At 39.2% G+C, this 20,909-nt stretch overlaps 1 protein-coding gene across 9 annotated transcripts in view; it reads right to left on the bottom strand.

Moving 5' to 3' along the window:
* Ppp1r12a (protein phosphatase 1 regulatory subunit 12A) overlaps nt 1-20,909 on the bottom strand; it is a 109,324-nt gene that overhangs the window by 18,410 nt on the left and 70,005 nt on the right. For 2 of the 9 annotated variants that reach the window (XM_028873030.2, XM_037196780.1), the window contains exons 6-18: nt 19,525-19,599; nt 18,856-18,944; nt 18,374-18,531; nt 16,470-16,594; nt 11,097-11,210; nt 10,510-10,725; nt 9,219-9,313; nt 8,819-8,923; nt 7,769-7,936; nt 7,189-7,365; nt 1,639-1,729; nt 405-605; nt 21-195 (exon numbers count right to left, since the gene is read on the bottom strand). In XM_028873030.2, coding sequence (XP_028728863.1) covers nt 21-195; nt 405-605; nt 1,639-1,729; nt 7,189-7,365; nt 7,769-7,936; nt 8,819-8,923; nt 9,219-9,313; nt 10,510-10,725; nt 11,097-11,210; nt 16,470-16,594; nt 18,374-18,531; nt 18,856-18,944; nt 19,525-19,599 — 1,789 coding nt within the window. The remainder of the gene's footprint in view (nt 1-20; nt 196-404; nt 606-1,638; nt 1,730-7,188; nt 7,366-7,768; nt 7,937-8,818; nt 8,924-9,218; nt 9,314-10,509; nt 10,726-11,096; nt 11,211-16,469; nt 16,595-18,373; nt 18,532-18,855; nt 18,945-19,524; nt 19,600-20,909) is intronic. The other 7 variants (XM_028873032.2, XM_037196781.1, XM_028873031.2 and 4 more) reach the window with 6 other exon arrangements.

A 20,909-nucleotide genomic window follows, 5' to 3' on the forward strand; every position in this document is an offset into this window, starting at 1 on the left:
AAGAAAAAGTGCTTTCTTACCTCTTTCACTTTCTTTCGTTAATCCTCGGGAGTAGGCAGAAGTTATACCTACAAGACTGTTTGGCCTGTTGAGTTGACTTGATGCATAGAGTGAACTGCTTACAGTAGTAGAAAGAGAAGAAGATGATGGAGTGGTTGAACTGGAGGTCGATACTGGTCGGTAACGTGTGTAAGGCTGTGAAACATTAAACCCATTGGAAACATTAAGTACAGCAGAGACACGCAAGATCCAACATTGGTTTCACAGGACAAGCACTCTTCTCATCATGCCCAAGCCGTTCATGTATGTGGTACACTGCTTATCAGGCCACACGTCTCAGCACACTCAGAACCGTAAGAACCCCTTGTGACAGTCTGACTCAGCTGTGCTGCCCACAGCATTACCTCATCGTACGTTCTCGAGTACTTCTGTTTATAGTCATCTTCTCTAGAAGCTTCGGACTCCTTCTTTTCTTCTTGTTTCTCCTTATCCTGTTTCTCTTTTTCCTCTTTTTCTTTCTCCTCATTTTCTTGTTCTCTGGTTCGTGTGGAACGACTTCTTCCTATTGTTTTTTCAGCTTCCTGAAGATCAGTCAGGGTTACCCCCTGCACACCACAAAAGCACAAATAGTGAGACACGCTAAAGCTCATTTGGAAAGAATACAAGTTAAGAACTCAAACAGGAATGTAACTTTAATATAGCAAATCACATTTATTTTATGAATGGCAACAAGGATAGGAACTGGGGAAGTTATAACCACAGATAGGAAACTGTCTACATTTAAAAACTAACAAAATACTACAAAAGATAGAAAAATCTGAATGTATGCTTCTATTTTCAGAAGAAGAGCCAATCCATATAATACACCATTTATAAAATACACTACATGTATTCATTTTCACACATTCACTTAAGGTTTGACAAAATTTTCAGTAAGTACTGTTTTCAGGTTAGACCACTGAAAACAAGGTAAATGGAAAAAGTAGTTTAAGACCAAGCAAATGCAATGCTTTGAAAGGCAAGTAACGGTAAGGTTCAAAAAGGTGAATTCGTACTATGGGGTTCCTCCACTGTAGGAAAGATACCTATCATAATTAGAATGATGAGCAGGAAGTAACACAGTAACTAGCCTGAGAGACACTGAACTTCTATTTGCCCATTTGGTGTTTTCTATACCAAACATAGGCCTATTCTTCACTCCGTCATCTCCACATAGTCATAAGACTGAGCGGTGGTGCACACCTTTAATCTCAGTCCTCATAAGGTAGAGGCAGGAGGACCTCTGAGTTTGAGGCTGGCCTGGTCTACAGAGTGAGTTTCAGGACAGCCAGGGCTACACAGAGAAACCCTGTCTTAAAAACCCCCCTCCCTCCAAAAAACCCCATCATCATATGACTAATTCATTTTAACACCTATGAATACTCTGTACCAGAAAGCAATTTAGGAATAGAGGACTAAAAATAACACTCACAAAGACAAAGGACATAATGTGATACCAAAGTGTAACCTTATATATAAAAGCAGGGTATCTACAGCAGCCTTTATCTTTTCTGAGTATTCACACAGCAAAGTGAAATGAAGAAAGAGGTCATGTATTAATTGTCCACATGCTCTTTATGTCATACAATTTACATATACCTGTGTTGACCTTCTAGACTGTCTTGCTTGTCTAGATCTTGCTTTTCTTTGGGATTCAGACTCTTCGTCCCTAACAGGAGTGAGGTATGACCTATAGTAATAAACAAGGATAATGTTTAATGGGTTAAAAAAACAATCTTCAGAAAATGTCTGTACCTACTTTGAAATTCATTAATGCAATATAACCATTGTTCTTATTTAATTTTTATTTTATGTGGACGAGTGTTTTGCCTTCATGTATGTCTGTACTACTTGCCTGCCTGATGCCCACAGAGGCCACTGGATCCCCCTTGGAGTAGAGTTACAGATGGCTATCAACAGCCATGTGGGTGATGGGAACCGAGTCCAGGCCCTCTGAAAGAACAAGTGCTCCCAAACACTCAGTAAGCTCTTCAGCGCATGATTATTTCTTTCTAGACAGGAACTAGTTATATTTAATATAGCATGTTGATTTCTTTCTTGCTATATTTAATTAATTTAAGCTTAATTTAAAAAATAATGTAACTTAATTTTAAGGAAGAAACCAGAGAACTGAAGATTATGTCTCGTTCTACTGAAAGAGGCATAAACATTTCATTAGCAAAGTGCTAATTCATAGATATGGAGAGGGTGAATCTAACCTCTGAGAAACAACTCATTCCATGTTACTTTGCTAGGACCCCACAAATCCATTTATTAGTACTGTCCATTTAATGGACCAAGCTCTATCATTTTTTACTATATAAAAAAGGAGGGGGGGTTACCTTTTCTACACTTAAGAATTTTTAAGTCCATCTTCCTTTCCAAACTGGACTCCCAACTCTGGAAACCACCCCCTTTGGCCTGTTTTTCTTTGTCACCCTTAGATGACGTGTGGAGATGTCTGACTTACAGTCTCTACTGGAAGTGCTGGAATGGCTGGATTGAGATGGGGATACTCTTTACATTCCTGTTATTTAACTCTGAGTACAAATCATATTCTTTTGTTTTGTTTTGGAGACGGTTCCTCTGTGTAGCCCTGACTATCCTGGAACTTGCTCTGTAGACCAGGCTGACCTTGAACTCACAGAGATATATTTGTCTCTGCCTCCAGAGTGCTGGGATTAAAGGTGTGCGCCACCACTGCCCAGCTATAAATCATATTCTTGTTCACATTTTGAACAAGGACTGAGTAGTCTGCAAAGGAGAAGAAGCCTTGCCTCTAGTAACCAGGACTACTTGGGGAAGTTCAATCATCAACACCTTCTGCCACTGAACTCCTCACATCTGTTTGGAAACGTTATGGAGTTCTCCCATCGTCTATGGAGAGTTTAGTTCATCCCACCCGCTCTGCTCTCCTAGTTCATGGCTGAGTCATCTTGATTCAAATGAGACTTTTAACAGGGCTCTTTGTCAGCTTTAGCACTCGTCTCATTGTTATTCATTCTATTCTGTAACTGGACACTCTTCATTAAAGCACACTAAGCTCCTGAGCTGACTATTATTTTCATGCATCTGTATGTCCTCTACGAGCCTTTTAAAACTCCAAACTCAGAGAATCTAGCAGCACATGCGCAAACTCTTTGGAATCATCCACAGTGCCCCCCCCCCCCAATTCTTTAGAGGGCTCCCATTCCTTTCAAACACACGGGAACGTATTTATTACTGCCCATACTTGTGACTGTTTCTGAAGTCTGCCTAAAACTAGAATATACGACTCACTGTTCCTGGCATCCATTTTCTTAGATAAGTAACTATCCATGACAAAAATTAGTGGCTTTGATCTCCGCAGTTAGGTAAATTTAACGGTGTGACTCAAGTGTGAAAGGACTGGCTTTCTTGTTGCCTCTACTATGACTACAGCAACTGAGAGGAGCTTGGGAAACTTCAAAAATGCCATTTTTTCCCTTTGAATGGGGGCACTTAGCAAATTTACAGAAAGGCAAAATTACACCCCAGCAATTACTCTGACTTAAGCTGTTTTTATGGCCTCTGTGGCTAGCTAGTTTTATGTCAACTTGACATAAGTTAAGAGTCATTTGGAGAGGGAACCTCAATTGAGAAAATGCTCCCACCAGACTGGGCTGTGGGCAAGCCTGTGGTACATTTTCTCCATTGATGATTGATGTGAAAGGGCCAAGCTAACTGTGGGCGGTGGTCCTGGGCGCTATGAGAAAGCAGGCTGAGCAAACCATGGAGAGTAGGCCAATCAGCAGTGTTCCTCCATGGTTTCTGCATCAGCTTCCTCTCCAGGTTGCTGCCCTGAGTTCCTGACCTAACTTCCCTGGATAGTGGACTACAAGTTGTAAGCTGGAAGAAACCCTTCCCTCCTCCAGTTGCTTTTGGTCATGGTGTTTGTCACAGAAACAGCAACCCTAACTAAGACAGCCTGACTTCAGGATATACTGTGTAGCTTCATCTGGTTGAGTGTCAGACCTTGGTCAGAAAGATGTAACTCTTCTGTTTTGTCCTCTTAACACCTATATTCAGGCAGTTTTCACTTTGACATTGCTAAAATCCTAGAGGATTTCTTTCTGCTGTCACAGCAGGACTACATCTATCTTAAGGAGTAGTTCTGTAACTAAGGCATTTCACAGAAGAATTCCTTCTTACCAAATCTCACCAAAATACTTGTTTTGACCTAAATTCACAAACCAAAATTTTAATTTTTTAAATCTTTTTTCCCTGAAACTTTAATGTGTTCTAAAAGTGGAGGCAGGAGTTAAAAAAAAAAAATCAATAAACCGAACATCTATCAACTTTTCCCGAGTTTGAATTTCCTATCACTCTTATTCCAGATTCTATTATACATGGTTTCATCAGTACCACTGTGAAGGAACTGTGTCTGATGAGTACATTGGGGACCTGACATCCTTTCATCTTCTCTGCCACACTAAGCTTGGTTTGTCTCATTTACCACTGTTGAACAATGCTCTTTCTATCAACTACCGAATCCCCTGGTTTTTACTTATATGTAACAGATATTTCCAATTTCCACATTTACACAGGATTTTCTATGTCAAGGGATTTGAAAGGAGGAAAAGAAAACTCAGCAATCCTGGTATTAAAGTTTAAAAACATCCTTGTGTATCATAAGGGTTTAATTTTATAGCCTCTCTAGGACAGCCACATGTAAAGAATGGCAATGTAGTAAAGGAAGTACCAAATATTTACCCAAATCATTTAAATAAAGGACTTTCCCCCTTCCTTTCCTTTTTCCTTTTTGTGTGGCACATCTATTAAATGTCGTGGTTCCTTAAAGTGAGAGCTTGTCTAGATAGAGTAAGTGTAAGAGGCCAGACAGCGACATCTATCACTTCAATCTTCATGAGCTGCTTTGTAAGCAAAGTAGGAAATGGACTGCTGAGTTCTGACTTCAGCTCTGTATGGAAACTCTACTTCATTCATTCTCTGTCTCATGTGTAGGTGTGTATGTTGGGGGAACATGTTTGTATGCATACATATGTGTGCATATGTGTGTGGATGCACGTGAAGGCCTGAGGTTGACATTAGCAGCCCTTCTCATTTGTGTTCCAACGTACTCATCAAAGCAGGGTCTCTCAATTAACCCAGAGCTCGCTGGCTAGAGCTCACTGGGCTAGCTCCCTCGCCACAGCCTTGACACTGATGTGGATTCCGGGATCTGAATTCGACTCCTCACGCTTATGTAGTGAGGACTTCATCCAATGAGCCATCTCTGCAGTCCCATGTCACTATTTATTTTACCCTTATGGAAAACAGCACTAACCTCAATCTACCCTTTATTCCAATAAGCCTCGATTCTTTTTAAATTCACTTCCAAATTTCCACGGATGTTAATGTCTCATAATTGTTTAACATATGCAGGTTAAGGAGATAAGTTACTAGTTGGAAGGCTTGTAAAATCTGTGCACTTTAATTTTCTGTGCAGTATGTCTCCAATTAGCATAAAGTCCTGACCTATTAACCAACATAAAGTTTTTTTTTAATTAAATATTTTTTCTAATGATTTATTAAAAATTTATTTATATTTTATGTATGAGTGCTCTGCATGTATACCTGCACACCAGAAGAGGGCATCAGATCTTATTATAGATGGTCATGAGCCACCAAGTGGGTGCTGGGAACTGAATTTAAGACCTCTGGAAGAGCAGCCAGTGCTTTTAACCCCTGAGCCATCTCTCCAGCCCCCAATGATTTATTTTACAAAATTTTATTTTACTGATATTACTGAAACACTGTATTTACTTATAATGCTATTTTAATTGGTCAACCAAATTATATATTTAAGCGTCTTCCTTCTAGAGTGAATACATTCTTTTAAAAAAAGATTTATTTGTTTATTTAATGTGCACTGGTGTTTTGCCTGGATACACTCTGTGTGAGGGTGTAAGATCCCCTTGAAATGGAGTTACAGACAGTTGTGAGTTGTCATGTGGGTGTCTGGAATTGAACCTGGGTCCTGTGGAAGAGCAGCCAGTGCTCTTAACCACTGAGTCATGTCTCCAGCCCCAAGTAAATACATTTTTTTTTTTTTTTTTAAAATAGGGTTTTACTATACAGTCTGGACTGGTTTGGAAATCATTATATAAGCTCAGATTGGCTTTTTATCTTTTGACTTTTCTGTCTCAGCCTCCTGGGTGCCGGGATTATAGGCACGAGCCACCATGTCTAGCTCAGAGGTATATTTGTCTTTTTGTAGTTAAAAGAAAAATGAGAGCTATGGGAAAATGAAGGAAGAGAGTAACCATACTAAAATAATAGTTGCGTGTAAATATGGAATTACTTATAAGATACTCCTATGCATTTAAAATTATGGTAAATAATAAGCACTTACACTGAAGTATTTTCTGTCATCCTGTTCTATCTAGATTCTATCATAGCTATTCTACCTGTCTGATGTTAGTTTCTTCTCCTTTCAAACAAAAATTAATTATCAGGGGGTTCTGAAGACGACTGACTTCTGGGTAAGCATACTTGCTATGTAAGCACGAGGGCCTGAGCTAAAACCCTTGGTTCTCACATAAAAGCTGGGAATGGCTGCACACGCTTATAACTAACTCTAGCATGAAGGGCCGAGACAGGCAGATCTGGAAGACAGAGCATGTTCCCTGAAAGACTATCTCAAGAAAGCAAGCAGATATATGTGTGTGTGTGTGTGTGTGTGTGTGTGTGTGTGTGTGTGTGTGTGTGTGTATACACACAAGTATGCATGCATGCTGCAAATACCACAGAAATGCTAAACCACAGTGCTAGGGCTCAAAACCAGTGGAGCTGCTTGAGGAGGCTTTGGAAATGTGACCTTGCTGGAGGAAGAATGTCACTGGGGTGGGCTCTGAGATTTTGAAGCGGTCTACTGTTCCCAGCACTTCCTCAGCACCCTGCTCTAGTCACACCTGCCTGCTACCTTCACCCCGCCATCATGGACTCAAAGCAAACAAACCCTCTCTTTTAGAAGTTGTCACGGTGTTTTTATCACAGCAACAGAAAAGTAACTGATATCCTTACCCCATTTCTGAGAATAACACAACAAAACAAACAAGCAAAGAGCACAAAATAGCCCAAACTGGGCAAGCATATCAGCAGAACTATACTGTCGGGACCTTTACACACCTGCGTCTCTCCCTGACCTCCGATGTGGAGGAAACAGTGCCAGCAGTAGTTGTAGTCAGGGTTGGGGTAGAAGCTGCAGCATTTACAACAGTTGGAGCGACAGGAATGGTCACTGCGGTAGGAGCACTGTCCTTTTCTTTCTCAGTACTATCCTCAGCCCACAAACGATCTGAGGCACTATAGCATCATAAGCAGCAACACAAAAAGAGAAAAGGAAAACAGCTAAACAACGAAAGCCATTTCTAGAAGCTGAAAACATGTGACAACAGGGATGGATTTTTTAAAAACACAAGATGAGACTTCTTGCAATTAGCAATCAAAAAGCTCAACCAGAGCTGTCAAAGAAAGAAATTTTTATTTTAAGCAATACAATTCAAGACCTTAGGTATTTGTTTTTTTTGTTTTTTGTTTTTTTTTCCCCCAGACATGCACAATTGCTTGTTTTGGAACCAATTTTTGCTTCAGAATGATTTTAACAAGGTAAATAAAAAAATCCAGAGCCCACATTCTTCTACACAACAACGCATGCACGTACATAAGCACACAGGAGACCTGAACACAGAATGTCTCGGGGACTCACCTGCTCTGTGTGCCTGCGGAGGAAGACCCCGGGGGAAGCTTTGCAGTAGTGCTTGTGCTGGAAAGGAGGCTTCTCTGAAGCCCAGCTGCAGAGGTAACTGTTGGTGTGGACGTGGTGCTTGGAACACTAGAACTAATCAAATCATCTTGTCTTCTACCAAAGGAGCAACTAAAGGAAAGAGTCATTTCTCTATAGGCTGTGTCTGTATGTGTAGTCTATAGTCACTATTGTACACATCACACAATTTCACACCAGGAAACACACTGTGTTCCTAATCGTAACCACCAGCTCCAGCACCAAGAGTTGCATCTACAACTTGCTAGAGTATTGATTAATTTCACCAATTTGAGAGTGTAGAATTTTATGCCTCCTCCAAATGCCTTCAATAACAGTCAATATTGCACATTTTTAGAATATGCTAAATCATATGGTCATGCCAGGCTGGTCCTAACAGAAACGTGGAATGGATTCATTTAAGGAAAATAAGGCACCTGACATTTCTGAAGAAAAGTTTTTAGCCATGGGTTAGATCCTGAGGAGTGACCCATGTCTACAGAACATGTATTCACATCTTCTCCTTTCTCAGCTGAGAAAGAAGTTCTTTTTCAGTTCAGTTTAGTTCTCTTCTTTCTGCACAGAACTGGAGTAAAAGTTTCCTGCTCTCCAAAATAGCAACACCAAGATTCTAAATGGAAATATTTTCATAGCTCTGAGTTCTAGTCCAAACAGAAATGTTCCAGATCATAGACAATGGCTAAATCAATTATGGCACGGACCCATTTCAGCTGACTTAGTCAATCATAAGAAGTTCCACAGAAGTGTTAGAATCTAGAGGATACTTCATAATACACCAAGTTTAATGAAATATACATGCAGAGAATAAGTTAGAGCAAGCCCATAGCATCTTTAAATAAATACTGTGTTTCTAAATTAAAATTTAACGCAAAAAAACAAGATACGATAGTTAAAAGAAGAGATTTGCATAACTGATGTTAAATTGAGGGCTGTTTTTATAAGAACACAGAAGCCACTAACAAACTACATTATTACCTTCTATGGTAAGTGGATCCTTCATTGATTGAACTATTTTTTTTAAGATCATCTTCCCATTTTCTTCTCGTGTAGGAACTACTTGTTCGCAAACTTGAAGAGTCTCTGTGAAAAGAACATCCTTCAGACTCTGGTAGATTCTGTATTACTGTGTCCTCTTATTTTGCAACTTTCCTCTTTCTCTGGCTCAGCAACAATGCCTTCCTTACTATTTATGAACACACTACGCCTGTACATCCTTATCACTTCAGGACTGTGCAGCCAGTGTTCTGCCAGGACGCTGTCTTATCTCTTCCTGAAACCCCCATCCCACATAGTTACAGTCCTCTTACTAACACCAATGGTAGATAATAAAGGTTCCTTAGGGAATGCATAAAACCATCATCCCTACTCCACGTACCTGTTCTCTTTCTCTTCAATGTCAGATGTACTGGCTAGTCTCCTCGGGATGGTAGGCGCGACATATGCAAGTCTTGTTCCTTTACTATCTTTCTCCTGACAAAAGGAAAAACCATGCATGAAAATGTGTGTTGAAAATATTAAGAAAAGGTTTTCAATAAGAGATGGCTTATATGACCACATAATTAACCGTTCAGTATTTTCATAGTTTAGTTCCTGAACTTTAGAACTGATACAAACCAATCAGGTACTACAAAAGGAATAGCTGGCTCAACCAGTTTTCTTTTCATTTTCCTTAGGTTAAAATTAGACAATAATTTACTATAAAAAAGGAAGAAAAATCCCTATTAATGACTTTTTTTGATTTCTATAAAGCTAAAGGTAGTGTAATAAGTTATTATTTCTTTTGAAGAAGTAAGGTTCAAATACAGTTCAACAAGGAGTCACTTATGTTGTATGAGCTGTTTACAACTACAATACATGATTAAAATATTAAGACATTGACAATGACACAGTGCCAAGTATACTTGGAAAAAAATGGGTAATAAAGTTATAAAAAAGCAAAAACATTAAAGTGAGTGGAAAAGAAATTTATATTAGAATGTCTAACATAAAGTAACACTCAGAGAAAAAAAAACTGTATTAAAAAAAACAACCAAAAAAACCTAAAAAGTCCAATCACAGTAAGAAAACAATTTTGAGGTGCCCATTTGATGCAATATAAATACTGTCTTTCAAAATGTAATTAAAATTGCTTATTAAGGCAAAGATATTTGTATCAGATCAGAAAGCTGACCTAGCAATTGCAGATAAAAGATGAAAGTAACTTGATCATGATCACATACTAGAAAAATTTCAATTCCTTAACTCCAGAAAACGTATTCAATAATAAATCAACAAACCTATTCATTCCCTAATACATTCTATTATAAGAAGTAGGATTTGGGGGGCTGGAGAGATGGCTAAGTGGTTAATAATACTCGATGCTCTTGCAGAGGACCTGGGTTTGGTTCCTAGCACCCACACATGCTGATCTACAACCATATTTCACTTCAGTCCCAGGTAATCCAACATCCTCTTCTGACTTCTGTATCACACTTATGTGATGCACACACATATTTTGCCTACACATAGACGTAGGCAAAATACACATGCATATCAAATAAGTAAATAAATCTTTAAGTTGATATCTAGGATCTAATGATGCCTAGTAGAAAATTTATCCGACCTGCAGACTTTGTTCCTGGGAAAGCAGTTCAAGTTGATTGAACCCAGATTATGCGACAGATTACCTTTTCTTTATTATCCAAAGAGGAGGAAAGCCTCGGACTTGAAGCTGACCGTATCACACCTGCAGTGTCTTTCTCCTTCTGGGCCTCTTTCGATGCGGTGATTTCAGCCAGTGCACCGTAACTGCCTGTCTTTCTAAGTCCTAACCTCCACGACGCAGGAGACTCATCCTTTCTTTCTTCTTCTTTGGGAGAAATTTTTGTAGTTGAAGTTGGAAACTGTTTTCATTTCATGAAAGATAAAAACAACAAGTTATCAAAACCAGTCCTTAGTTTGGAAATAATTAGTTTTTAGATAATGTCTAAAACTTTAAGTGACAGTTTCAGGAGAAAACACATTTACTAAGGTTAATGTCTTAAGGCAAAAATTTAAAAATCTAAACCTTAAGGAGTAAACAGACCACCTTTCCAGAGGTTAGCTTTACAAAAACACACTACACACTTCATATCACACAGAAAATTAAGATGCAGATACAGAATGAAAGATGAGCACACCGTAAGAACTTAAACCATGCATCTTTGGAACCACACTCATACGAAGCTTGTTATGTTGTAACCCAGTATCATTCTTGCACATAGAAGTGCCTCACCATGGATTTTTCGCCCTTACTGGGCACCAGCACAATGCCAGTTTTGCGCAAGCCCTGCCTCCAGGATGCAGGGTCTACTGACTCCACAGGCATGAGAGAAGCAATGAAATCAAACTAAAGCCAATTAAAATAAGACAGGTCAAGAGATCTAGACTGAAAGCATGAAAACAGAAAAGGGAAGTTAAAAGGAAACAACGACAACACTTTCCCCTACATTTCAACTTTATAATAAACTAATGCCCAGTAACTGTGTGATGGTCTAACCTTTGAAAGCCACTAAAACCAATTCTAGTTTCAGCAAGAGGTAATTGGGAAGACTCTAATAAAGAAAATTCCAAACCAGCTAATGGCATACAGAGCAACACAGCATATTAGTGAACCAATTACTGCATGTGAATTTTGTTCAGTGATTTATACACACTAGGTAAACATTTTTCTAAGCACATTTAGTTCAATAATATTTTAAATATCATAACTTTAAATTTACTGTTTAATTTTCCTAATGAACATTAATTTCAACATTTTAGTTAAAAACTATTTTTATGCATAAATAATTACTCTACTTCCAGGGTTTTTCAGCAATACTAAAAATATATTAGTTATCCTTAAATAGTTTCACTGATATTAACTTCATCTTATCAATTTGAGAATTTTAATCATCAATGTGCAGAGAGGAGAATATAACAACTAAATATAACAAGGTACTGTTAATTAAAAAGAAAAATATCTTTTATTCATGGTCAAAATTTCCTAAAATCTGCAGGTTAACAGAGCTTTAGTTACAGTGACAAGATGCTGGCAGACCAGTTCTTTAAAATTCTTCTGGCACAGGATTAACTGTCCCCCATGGGAGAACTTACCCTTCTGGAGGTGGGGGTGGGTGGGTGGGTGGGCAAATAGCGGGAGAAGGGATAAGAAGGGGATCTGTGGTTGGTATGTAAAATGAATGAAACATTCTTCTGGTACATCTTGTAATTAATTTTCATCAACAGTCTAGTTAGTTCACACTTCTCCAAATGCACACTGAATTATTTCAGGATATGAAACAAAGAAACGAGAACTCTAACGAGAAATACAGCAACATCTCCTGGACACTACACAAGCTGCCAAGATCTTATCTGCACCTAAATATTTCATAAATGAAAAAAGCAGTAACTAGCTAGCCTGCCCTTTTCCCTTTCTTCCTCGACAGTGTCCCAGGACGCAATCCAGGCGTCCAGACTCTGACCTGGCAACCCTTCTGTCTCAGACTCTCTAGAATATGCCACCATGCCTGGCTACAAATGCACGTACACACGCACACCAAGCCTGAGAATTTGGTGATATTCTATGCAGTGTGGTAGGTATCGGGCAAAAACTTACTGATTTCTGTGTTTACAAAAACACTGATTATGAATGAATGTGCCTATGCTCCAATAAAAGTTTATTCAGGGGCAATGGAATTTGAATTTGTGTCAATAAAATAGTATATTAGATATTTTCTCCAAGTATTTAAAAACGTTAAGACCATTCTTTGCTTGTTTACTATGGAAAAATAGGAAGGACTGACATTGGCTTACTAGCTACATTTTGTCAATCTCTGCTCCAACTGCATCTCCTGCAAAATGAAGTTCTTTTCCACCATGACAGAGCAAACAGATAGCAGATAACATTACTTGAACAGTAGAGGCCAACATTTAACAAATGTCTGCTCATGTCTAGCTCTGAGCTAAGCTCTGTGTTTGAGTTATCTTACTGTAACACTACACTAGAAACACTACTATTGCTCTTTTAGACTAGACACAACCAGAGCAGGAATGCTGTATTTTAACAGTTGATAAGTCTCCATCCATTTTATTTAGATCCAGATGGTCCAGATGTTAAGAAGTACCTTTCATTTTGATATGGTACATGACGAAACCTATTGAAATGCTTAACTGTAACTACCTACTTGAAATTCTCTTCTTTTGTTTTTAATAATGGGATATCACATCTCCACTTTCTTACTCTTCAGACCACTTCTGTTTTGTTCTGGCTAGCAACCTGCCTTTGCTTACTCTTTCAACAGAAGTATTCCAATAGTCTGCTCCTAGATATCCTTCCTTTTCTTTTTCTGCCAAGGGTTGAAATTAGTTTTACCTTTCAAGCTAAGTATTAAATTTACTAAGCATATTCTAAAATTTGCAATTTTCTAGTCCAGTCCAACCTCAAATTCCTAGTTTTAAGTTTCTTTCTTTCTTTCTTTCTTTCTTTCTTTCTTTCTTTCTTTCTTTCTTTCTTTCTTTCTTTCTTTCTTTCTTTCTCTCTCTCTCTCTCTCTCTCTCTCTCTCTCTCTCTCTCTCTCTCCCTCCCTCCCTCCCTCCCTCCCTCCCTCCCTCCCTCCCTCCCTCCCTCCCTCCCTCCCTCCCTCCCTCCCTCCCTCCCCCCCCCCCCCTCTCTCTCTCTCTCTTTCTTTCTTTTTTTTTTGAGACAGGGTTTTTCTGTGTAACAGTCTTGGCTGTCCCAGAACTCACTCTGTAGACCAGGCTGACCTTGAACTCACAGAGATCAGCCTGCCTCTGCCTCCCAAGTGCTGGAATTAAAGGCGTGTGCCACCACACCCAGCTACCTAGTCTCAAATTTCTTAATTTAAAAAAGCCATCTGTCTGTCTGTCTGTCATGTATGTGCACCTGCCCATGTGTGCCATGGCATGTGTGGAGTTAGAGAACAACTTATGGGCTTAGTTTTCTCCTTCCACCCCGTGAGCTTCAGGGACTGAACCCAGATTACTAGGTTTGATGACAAACGCCTTTACCCACTGAGTCACCTTGCTAGTCCTAGACTTACATTCTCTTCACCTACAGAACGGACTACTTAAAATTGCATTTGGAACTTAAAACATAGCCCAAGGCTATGTCCCAACTTATATTCTTTATCACCGTGGGCAATCTTTCCTCAGTATCTCATCATCGTTAAATGTACTTACAACATTAAATGTCAGAGTAAACAGCACTGTTCACATATTTCCTGTAATTCCTTACTATTAAATAAATCATAAATTATTACCCTGGAAATCAAGGTATTCCATATTTACCCTCATTTCCTGTTTTACTCTGTACATGAGTGCTGTGAAACTAAAGTGATCAATTCCTTTCCCTATTAGAAACCATGCCTGGTCGCTCACTGTTCCTTTTCTGTCAAGTAATCAAAAAAGAGACAGCTGGTAACTGGCCCAGACATCAGCAGTAGCATAGAGGAACTTGAAATAATCCTACTGTCTTAACAGACAATCAATCAAAACATCTAAATGAAAGAGACACAAACTTCGTGTTCATGGAAGAAGTGTATGACAGTTGTAGAAGTAGAATATAGCTCAGTTAAGCTTTGCTGATGCTAGTTATGACCTGACAAGTCTTCAAACTGGTACCAAAGTTGAAGAGCATTTCATGTCAAGCATATGGAATTATCATCATGCGAACTCGAGTTCTAAGAGGATTGAAGAAGTCCTCACTGAGTTCCAGAGCGGTGAGGAAACAACTTACCCCAACTGCTTTCTGATGTCCTAACTACACACCAGTGACACCTACACAGTTCCAGCCCTGAGAAGTTATGTTGTTTTCCCTAGACTTTCCTCAGGTTGAGTTTTGTTTATTTTTCCCCACTACAGGGCACTAAACATAGGGTTTCATGAATTCTAGACAAACATGCCACTACTGAGTTATGGCCCCATCACTCAGAGTTTTAGAAGAGAGTTATACTGACGATGCAGTTTTAAAAAAATCCCCATATATACAATTAAAAAAACTGAAAACTTCACATTTTAACCAACTTGCACATGGCTGACAGTCGTGAGTAGAAACACAGTGGGGATTCAAAATCAGTCCTCAAATCCCTTCAACTCAAACACTGCCAGATACGCAACACAACAACAGCTACAACAACCAAACACAACGTCCAGTTTCTACTGGGACTTATGGTGTGAAAACACAACTCAATAAAAGACAGTACTGAAGCAGAGTCTGGAAGACCTGCACACACACACACACACACACACACACACACACACACACACACACACTCACTCATTAGCTTAGATTATATTATTATACAGATCATATACTGTGTATTATAGCAAAGTTATCTCTCCTAAGCATGATTATTTTACTGTGGGAATGAAGGATAATATGTCTGCACCTGGGAGACACAAACTGATATATTCAGGGTAAAATTTAATGGTGACTGCATGCAATACACACATTTTTAAATGTTCTGGAGGAAAAGAACAAAACAAAACTGTATACCTTTTAGAAAGGCACAAGTGAGTCCACTAAGGTAAGCAAGGGTTGTTGAGGACTGCTGTGGATGATTAATAAATAAAACACTGATTGGCCAGTAGCTAGGCAGGAAGTATAGGTGGGGCAAGGAGAGAAAAGAATTCTGGGAACAGGAAGGCTGAGTCAGAGATACACTGCCAGCCGCCACCATGAAAAGCGAGATGAAGGTACAGGTAAGCCATGAGCCATGTGGCAACTTGTAGACTAATAGACACGGGTTAATTTAAGATAGAAGAACTAGATAGCAAAAAGTCTGCCACGGCCATACAGTTTGTAAGCAATATAAGTCTCTCTGTGTTTACTTGGTTGGGTCTGAACAGCTGCGGGACTGGCAGATGAGAGAGATTTGTCCTGACCATGGGCTAGGCAGGAAAACTCTAGCTACAGAGGACAAACCTTTATGAAGAGACCAGAAGGTTAAGAAAAGCAAAAGCTGTTCATCACTGTGTTTACAAAGAGCAGCACACCCTGGGAAAACAGCTTTGGTGTAGAATGGAGGGGGCAATGGAAGAAACATCGCCAGCATTTTGGGATTATCCTTCATCACTGGTCATGCTCTTGTCTCAACTAATTTTTACAGTATTAATTTTATTTGTCTTTGTTTTGTTTGGTAAAAAACACAGTAATTTGCTCAAAATGAAAGTAATTAACAAGGGTAGAGGTCTGGTTTTCTAATGTGCTTTTCCTGGCATTTGACAGTGGCATGCCAGGTACCTTGTAGGAGATGGAAAAATATCTAGATTAGTGTTTTCCCCCTGACTTGTGGGCCTTCACTGGCTTTTCATGCTGTGCTTTCCAAGGGAGTAATTACCAGAATACACCTCTAGTTAAGAGACAGAAGACACAAAACTGGAGCTTCTCAAAAGAAACGCTTAACAGAAATAAAAATTACCATGCTTGCCAATTCTCATATTGCAAAAGCTTTTGATTTCCTGCCATACTTTATTAGCTATTAAGTACAGTGTCAACTTTCTATCAATTGTAAAACACCAACTATAACCATCGCAAACCATTTTAACCAGTTAGTGCAAATGGTACGTAAACAGAATACTTATATGTTTCATAACAGTCTCGGCTTACCTTTTTAATAGGTGACGTAGGGGTCCCCTGACTGGAAGACAGAGTAGGTGTTGTAACAGCTGCAGGAGCTGCTTGTGTGCTGGAAGTGTGAGCATTAGTTACAGAAGCCATTGGTTTTGTCTTATCTATTAAAAACAAACAAAACATTAAGAGTTGAGAGTCTACGGAATTAGGCTCCTGTGGCTCTTCCCTTATTACTATCCGTGTGTGTGTGTGTGTGTGTGTGTGTGTGTGTGTGTGTGTATTTAATGGTTCTATATCTGTTCACATGTGTGTGTGCACACAGAGGCCCAGAGTCAACATATGCAGTTCCTCAGTGAACCTGAGGCTTACCAACTCCAGCTAGTCTAGCTAGCTGGCTTCCCCAGGAATCTCCTGTCTCTGCTTCCTGAAGGCTGGCATCCCAAGCAGCCAGCATGCCTGCCTGGCTTTCCTATGGCCTCTGGAGCTCTGAATTCAGGTCCTTATGCTTTATCAGTTGAGCTATCTCTCTAGCCCAGCTGGAAGGTCTGAAAGGAGTTTCTAGAAGTCTGTCTTTAGGAATGCAGAACTTTAACTAACATTAAAAATAAACACTCAAGGGCACAAACAGGCCCTCACTTCAATAACTCTTAAAACTAGAGCAGTGGTTCTTAACGTGTGGGTCGCAATCACTGGAAATATATTTTCCAAAGGTCTCAGGAACTGAAATGCCGCTCAGCAGCAAATTAGTTATGAAGGAGTGGTGAAAATAAATTTATGGTTTGGGGTTCCTAAGACCATCGAAAATACATGTTTTGTGATGATCATGATCCAAAGGTTGAGAACTGCTGAACTAGAGGGAAAAATTGTAGATAACATTTAAACTTTAATTGCTTAGCAATATTAGTAAAAAACCTACAATAGTCATTAATTTTCTAATGGATAAGTAACTGTTATTCAAGATCATTATTCCACTAAATCTAAAAAAACTACTTCTGACAATTTATACTCATGTCAATATGGCTAAGTGTCCCAGAGAATATGATTTTCTTGACTGTAAGAAATCTGAAGTTAAATATGCACAATTTCATTTTTTTTGAATTAATGTACTTAGCTTACAGGGTGTCATTCAAAAAAACACCCATTGTCCCTATGTTTCAAGCACTGTTGTAGGCACTGAAGATAAATCAACCAATGAAAGTGTCAACTCTCCTAATTGCATTTTTCTCTCTATTAAGTAAACAATGACTCTTGTATTATAATACAGTTCTTACATATTTCTTGAGTGTACTATAAGAGTATAGACACAAACTAAAAGAAAATCTCATGATTTCCTTTTGGGAAGGAAGGATAGCTAGGTAGATGGTAAAGGAATACCTTAATTTTACTAAAAGGAAAATCTGAAGTATAATTGAGCTTCAAAAGTTAATACATCTGAAATCTCAGTAGTTAAGAGCATGAATGTTTATTATATTGCACTTTGCCGTATCTTCAAATTTCTCAAAACAAACCAATTGTGCCATAGCCTCACAGGAGAGTAACTTGTCTCAGCAGCCCCTCCTTTCCGTGGGCACTTAAGGAGAATCTGGGAGGCTGACACAGCCAGCCTTCTAGGCTAATGAAGCACAGGACTCAGTAGCTGTGCTCTTGAACTGCTGGGAAGACGCTCAACTCTATCTGCACTGTCCTGTAGGGTCCTAGGACACTCTGAGAAGCCTCTATATCTTCTTCTTCAAATCTGAACGCACATCAGCAAGAAGCAGAGGTGAGCCACAGCCTCCTGACAGGCAGGCAACAGTAAACTCCCAAGTTCCCAAGACAGACACAACAGGAATGAAGGAGCCAATCTGTACAAAAAGCTTATACCGCAGCCTGTTCCTATGTTACATCAAACTGCAAGAACAGTACAACCATAACAAATGTATGCATGCTTCTCATCTTACCAGCCTCCCCTTCCGACTCTGAGTCGTCCTCCTCGTCTTCCTCGCTGGAGCAGCTTGACTCATCCTTCTTCCCTTCTTCCTCCTCATCAACCTTTTCTTGCTCCAGAGACTCGATGCGAGATGCATTTTTCTCTGGCTCAATAATCAGTGTTTCTTTGCTGTGAAAGGAAAACAAACTTCAACTGATTGTAAACATGAAAGGTTCAAATACATTACTATTTTCCCTCAGATCCACAATAGTTGCTCCAGTGACTACTGTTAGTCCATTCATTTTTTTTTTCTTGTTTTTTTGAGACAGGGTTTCTCTGTGTAGTTTTGGTGCCTGTCCTCAATCTCGCTTTGTAGACCAGGCTGGCCTTGAACTCACAGAGATCCGCCTGGCTCTGCCTCCTGAGTGCTGGGATTAAAGGCGTGTGCCACCACCGTCCAGTGTGTTATTCCATTCATAGCAGAAACGAAACCTTGCTTCATCATTTACTCACTTTTTAAAAGTCTTCTGTGGTTGATTATTTTCCATATTTGCTGTTGACTCAATTAGTGGAGATTTCTTATCCCGTTTTTCACTATGGAGCTTTATCCACAGTTATGCAAAGGAAAGAAGGGTAACATTAATTAGCAAAGTACAGAGTACAAAGAGAAGGAAGTTATAAAAAATGACATCTTAAAAAGATTTAAATTTTAACTGCAAAGAAAAAGCTTGAAAAACACTTGACAATTTAAATAAAACACAACAAACCCCAGGAATTCTAACCAGCAACAAAAAGAAAAATGTCAATCTTTCCATTTTCAGCTCACAGAAGTCAAGATCCACTGCCTTCTTAAGGTGGTTACTGACAGTAACTTACTTAGACTCTATCTCCTCGTTATGGAATCCCCTGCTTGTTTGGGACCTTCTATTTTAAATTCAAAGTTTACAGTCATATCTTTAAAGCATATTGTCTTAGGAAATTAGAAAAACATGTTGTAAGTACTCATTTTGTTAAAGACAAGACACAGAAACAGGCAACCAACAAAATGGGTGACACATCACCACCACCCCTATATTCTAACCCACTGTCATTTTGTGATTACTAGAGTAACTTTAAAATAGTGCTTGAAATTCAAAGCTTGGAGAATTCATTAATATAAGCAATTTTAGCAATCAAACATACCAGATTTTGTTTTTTTTGCAACTCTTCTAGATATCCTAAAATGTCTTCATCTGCTACATCAAAAGCTGTTTGGCCCTAGACAGGAGATGAAAAGTAGTAAAAAGTCAATAAATCATGAATTTTGATAAATATAAATACATCCAAATTTTGAATAACAACAGAGAAATCTAGGTAACTGTGTGCACACACATTTCAGATTCATGTAGGTCTATATGCACATGTGTGAGCACCCATGTGGAGCTCAGAGGGCAACATGAGATCTGCCCCATCCCTTTCTTACAGACAGGGTCTCTTACAGGTCCGGAACTCACCAAGTAAGCCAGGCTGGGCCAGTGAGCTCCAGCTCCCCCTGTCTCTGCTCCCCAGCACTGGGAATGAGAGCTCAGGCTACCACACCCAGCTTTTTATATGGGTTCTGGGGACTGAACTCAGGTCATAAGACTTGCAAGGGAAACACTTCAGTGATTTCGCTAACTCTCCAGTCCCTGGAAACATTTAACATAGAACTCCAATGATACGTGAGAACTCAGGTGAGAGAACAGCGGAACAGAATACCTTCTGTATGTTTTAACACCAGAATGACTCAATGTTGTATATGGATTCAGTGTTTGAGAATATTTAGAGTTGTAACTTCTACAATTTTAGAAAACTTTCACCACCCTCAAGATAATAACCAAATCCTTTAGTGTCTCCCTATCTTTTTCCCATTTCTCGTAACCAAGGCAACCACTAACCTACCTTATATCTATGTATTTGCTTATGCTAGACATGTTATATGAGTCGAACCATACAATACTCCTTTAGATAGGTTTCTTTTATATGTATATTTTATTATAGAGTTCTATGTATATATGTGTCTGTGTATATGCAGCTCTATTGTTTTCCATGTGCTGTTACATGAATCTATGGATGAAAATACATGCCAGTATATGTGTAATTATATATACTATTTTATGTGCATTGTTGTTTTGCCATGGGTGTTGGGTTCCCTGGAACTGGAATTACAGACAGTTGTGAGCTGCCATGTGGGTGCTGGGAATTGAACCCAGGTCCTCTGGAAGAGCAGTCAGTGCTCCCAACCTCTGAGCCATCTTGCCAGCCCCTAGACAGGTTTCTTTCATTTCATATGCTGCCGAGATTAATCGCAATAACTTGTATTACTAGTTCACTCTTTTTCACTGAAGAATGCAATTCTGACGCATGGTGACATCTTACTAATCTAAACCAACAACTGCTCATTTGCATTGCTTTTCTGCCTATGATATGAAGCATTACTTGGATGAAGAGCATGACTGTTCCCACAGAGGATCCAAGTTCAGTTCCTTGTGTTTACACTGGGTGACTGCCTCTAACTCCAGTCCTAGGGGATCTGATGCATCTGGCCT

The sequence above is a fragment of the Peromyscus leucopus genome, chromosome 18, assembly GCF_004664715.2.
Source record: "Peromyscus leucopus breed LL Stock chromosome 18, UCI_PerLeu_2.1, whole genome shotgun sequence".
Lineage (NCBI taxonomy): Eukaryota > Metazoa > Chordata > Mammalia > Rodentia > Cricetidae > Peromyscus > Peromyscus leucopus.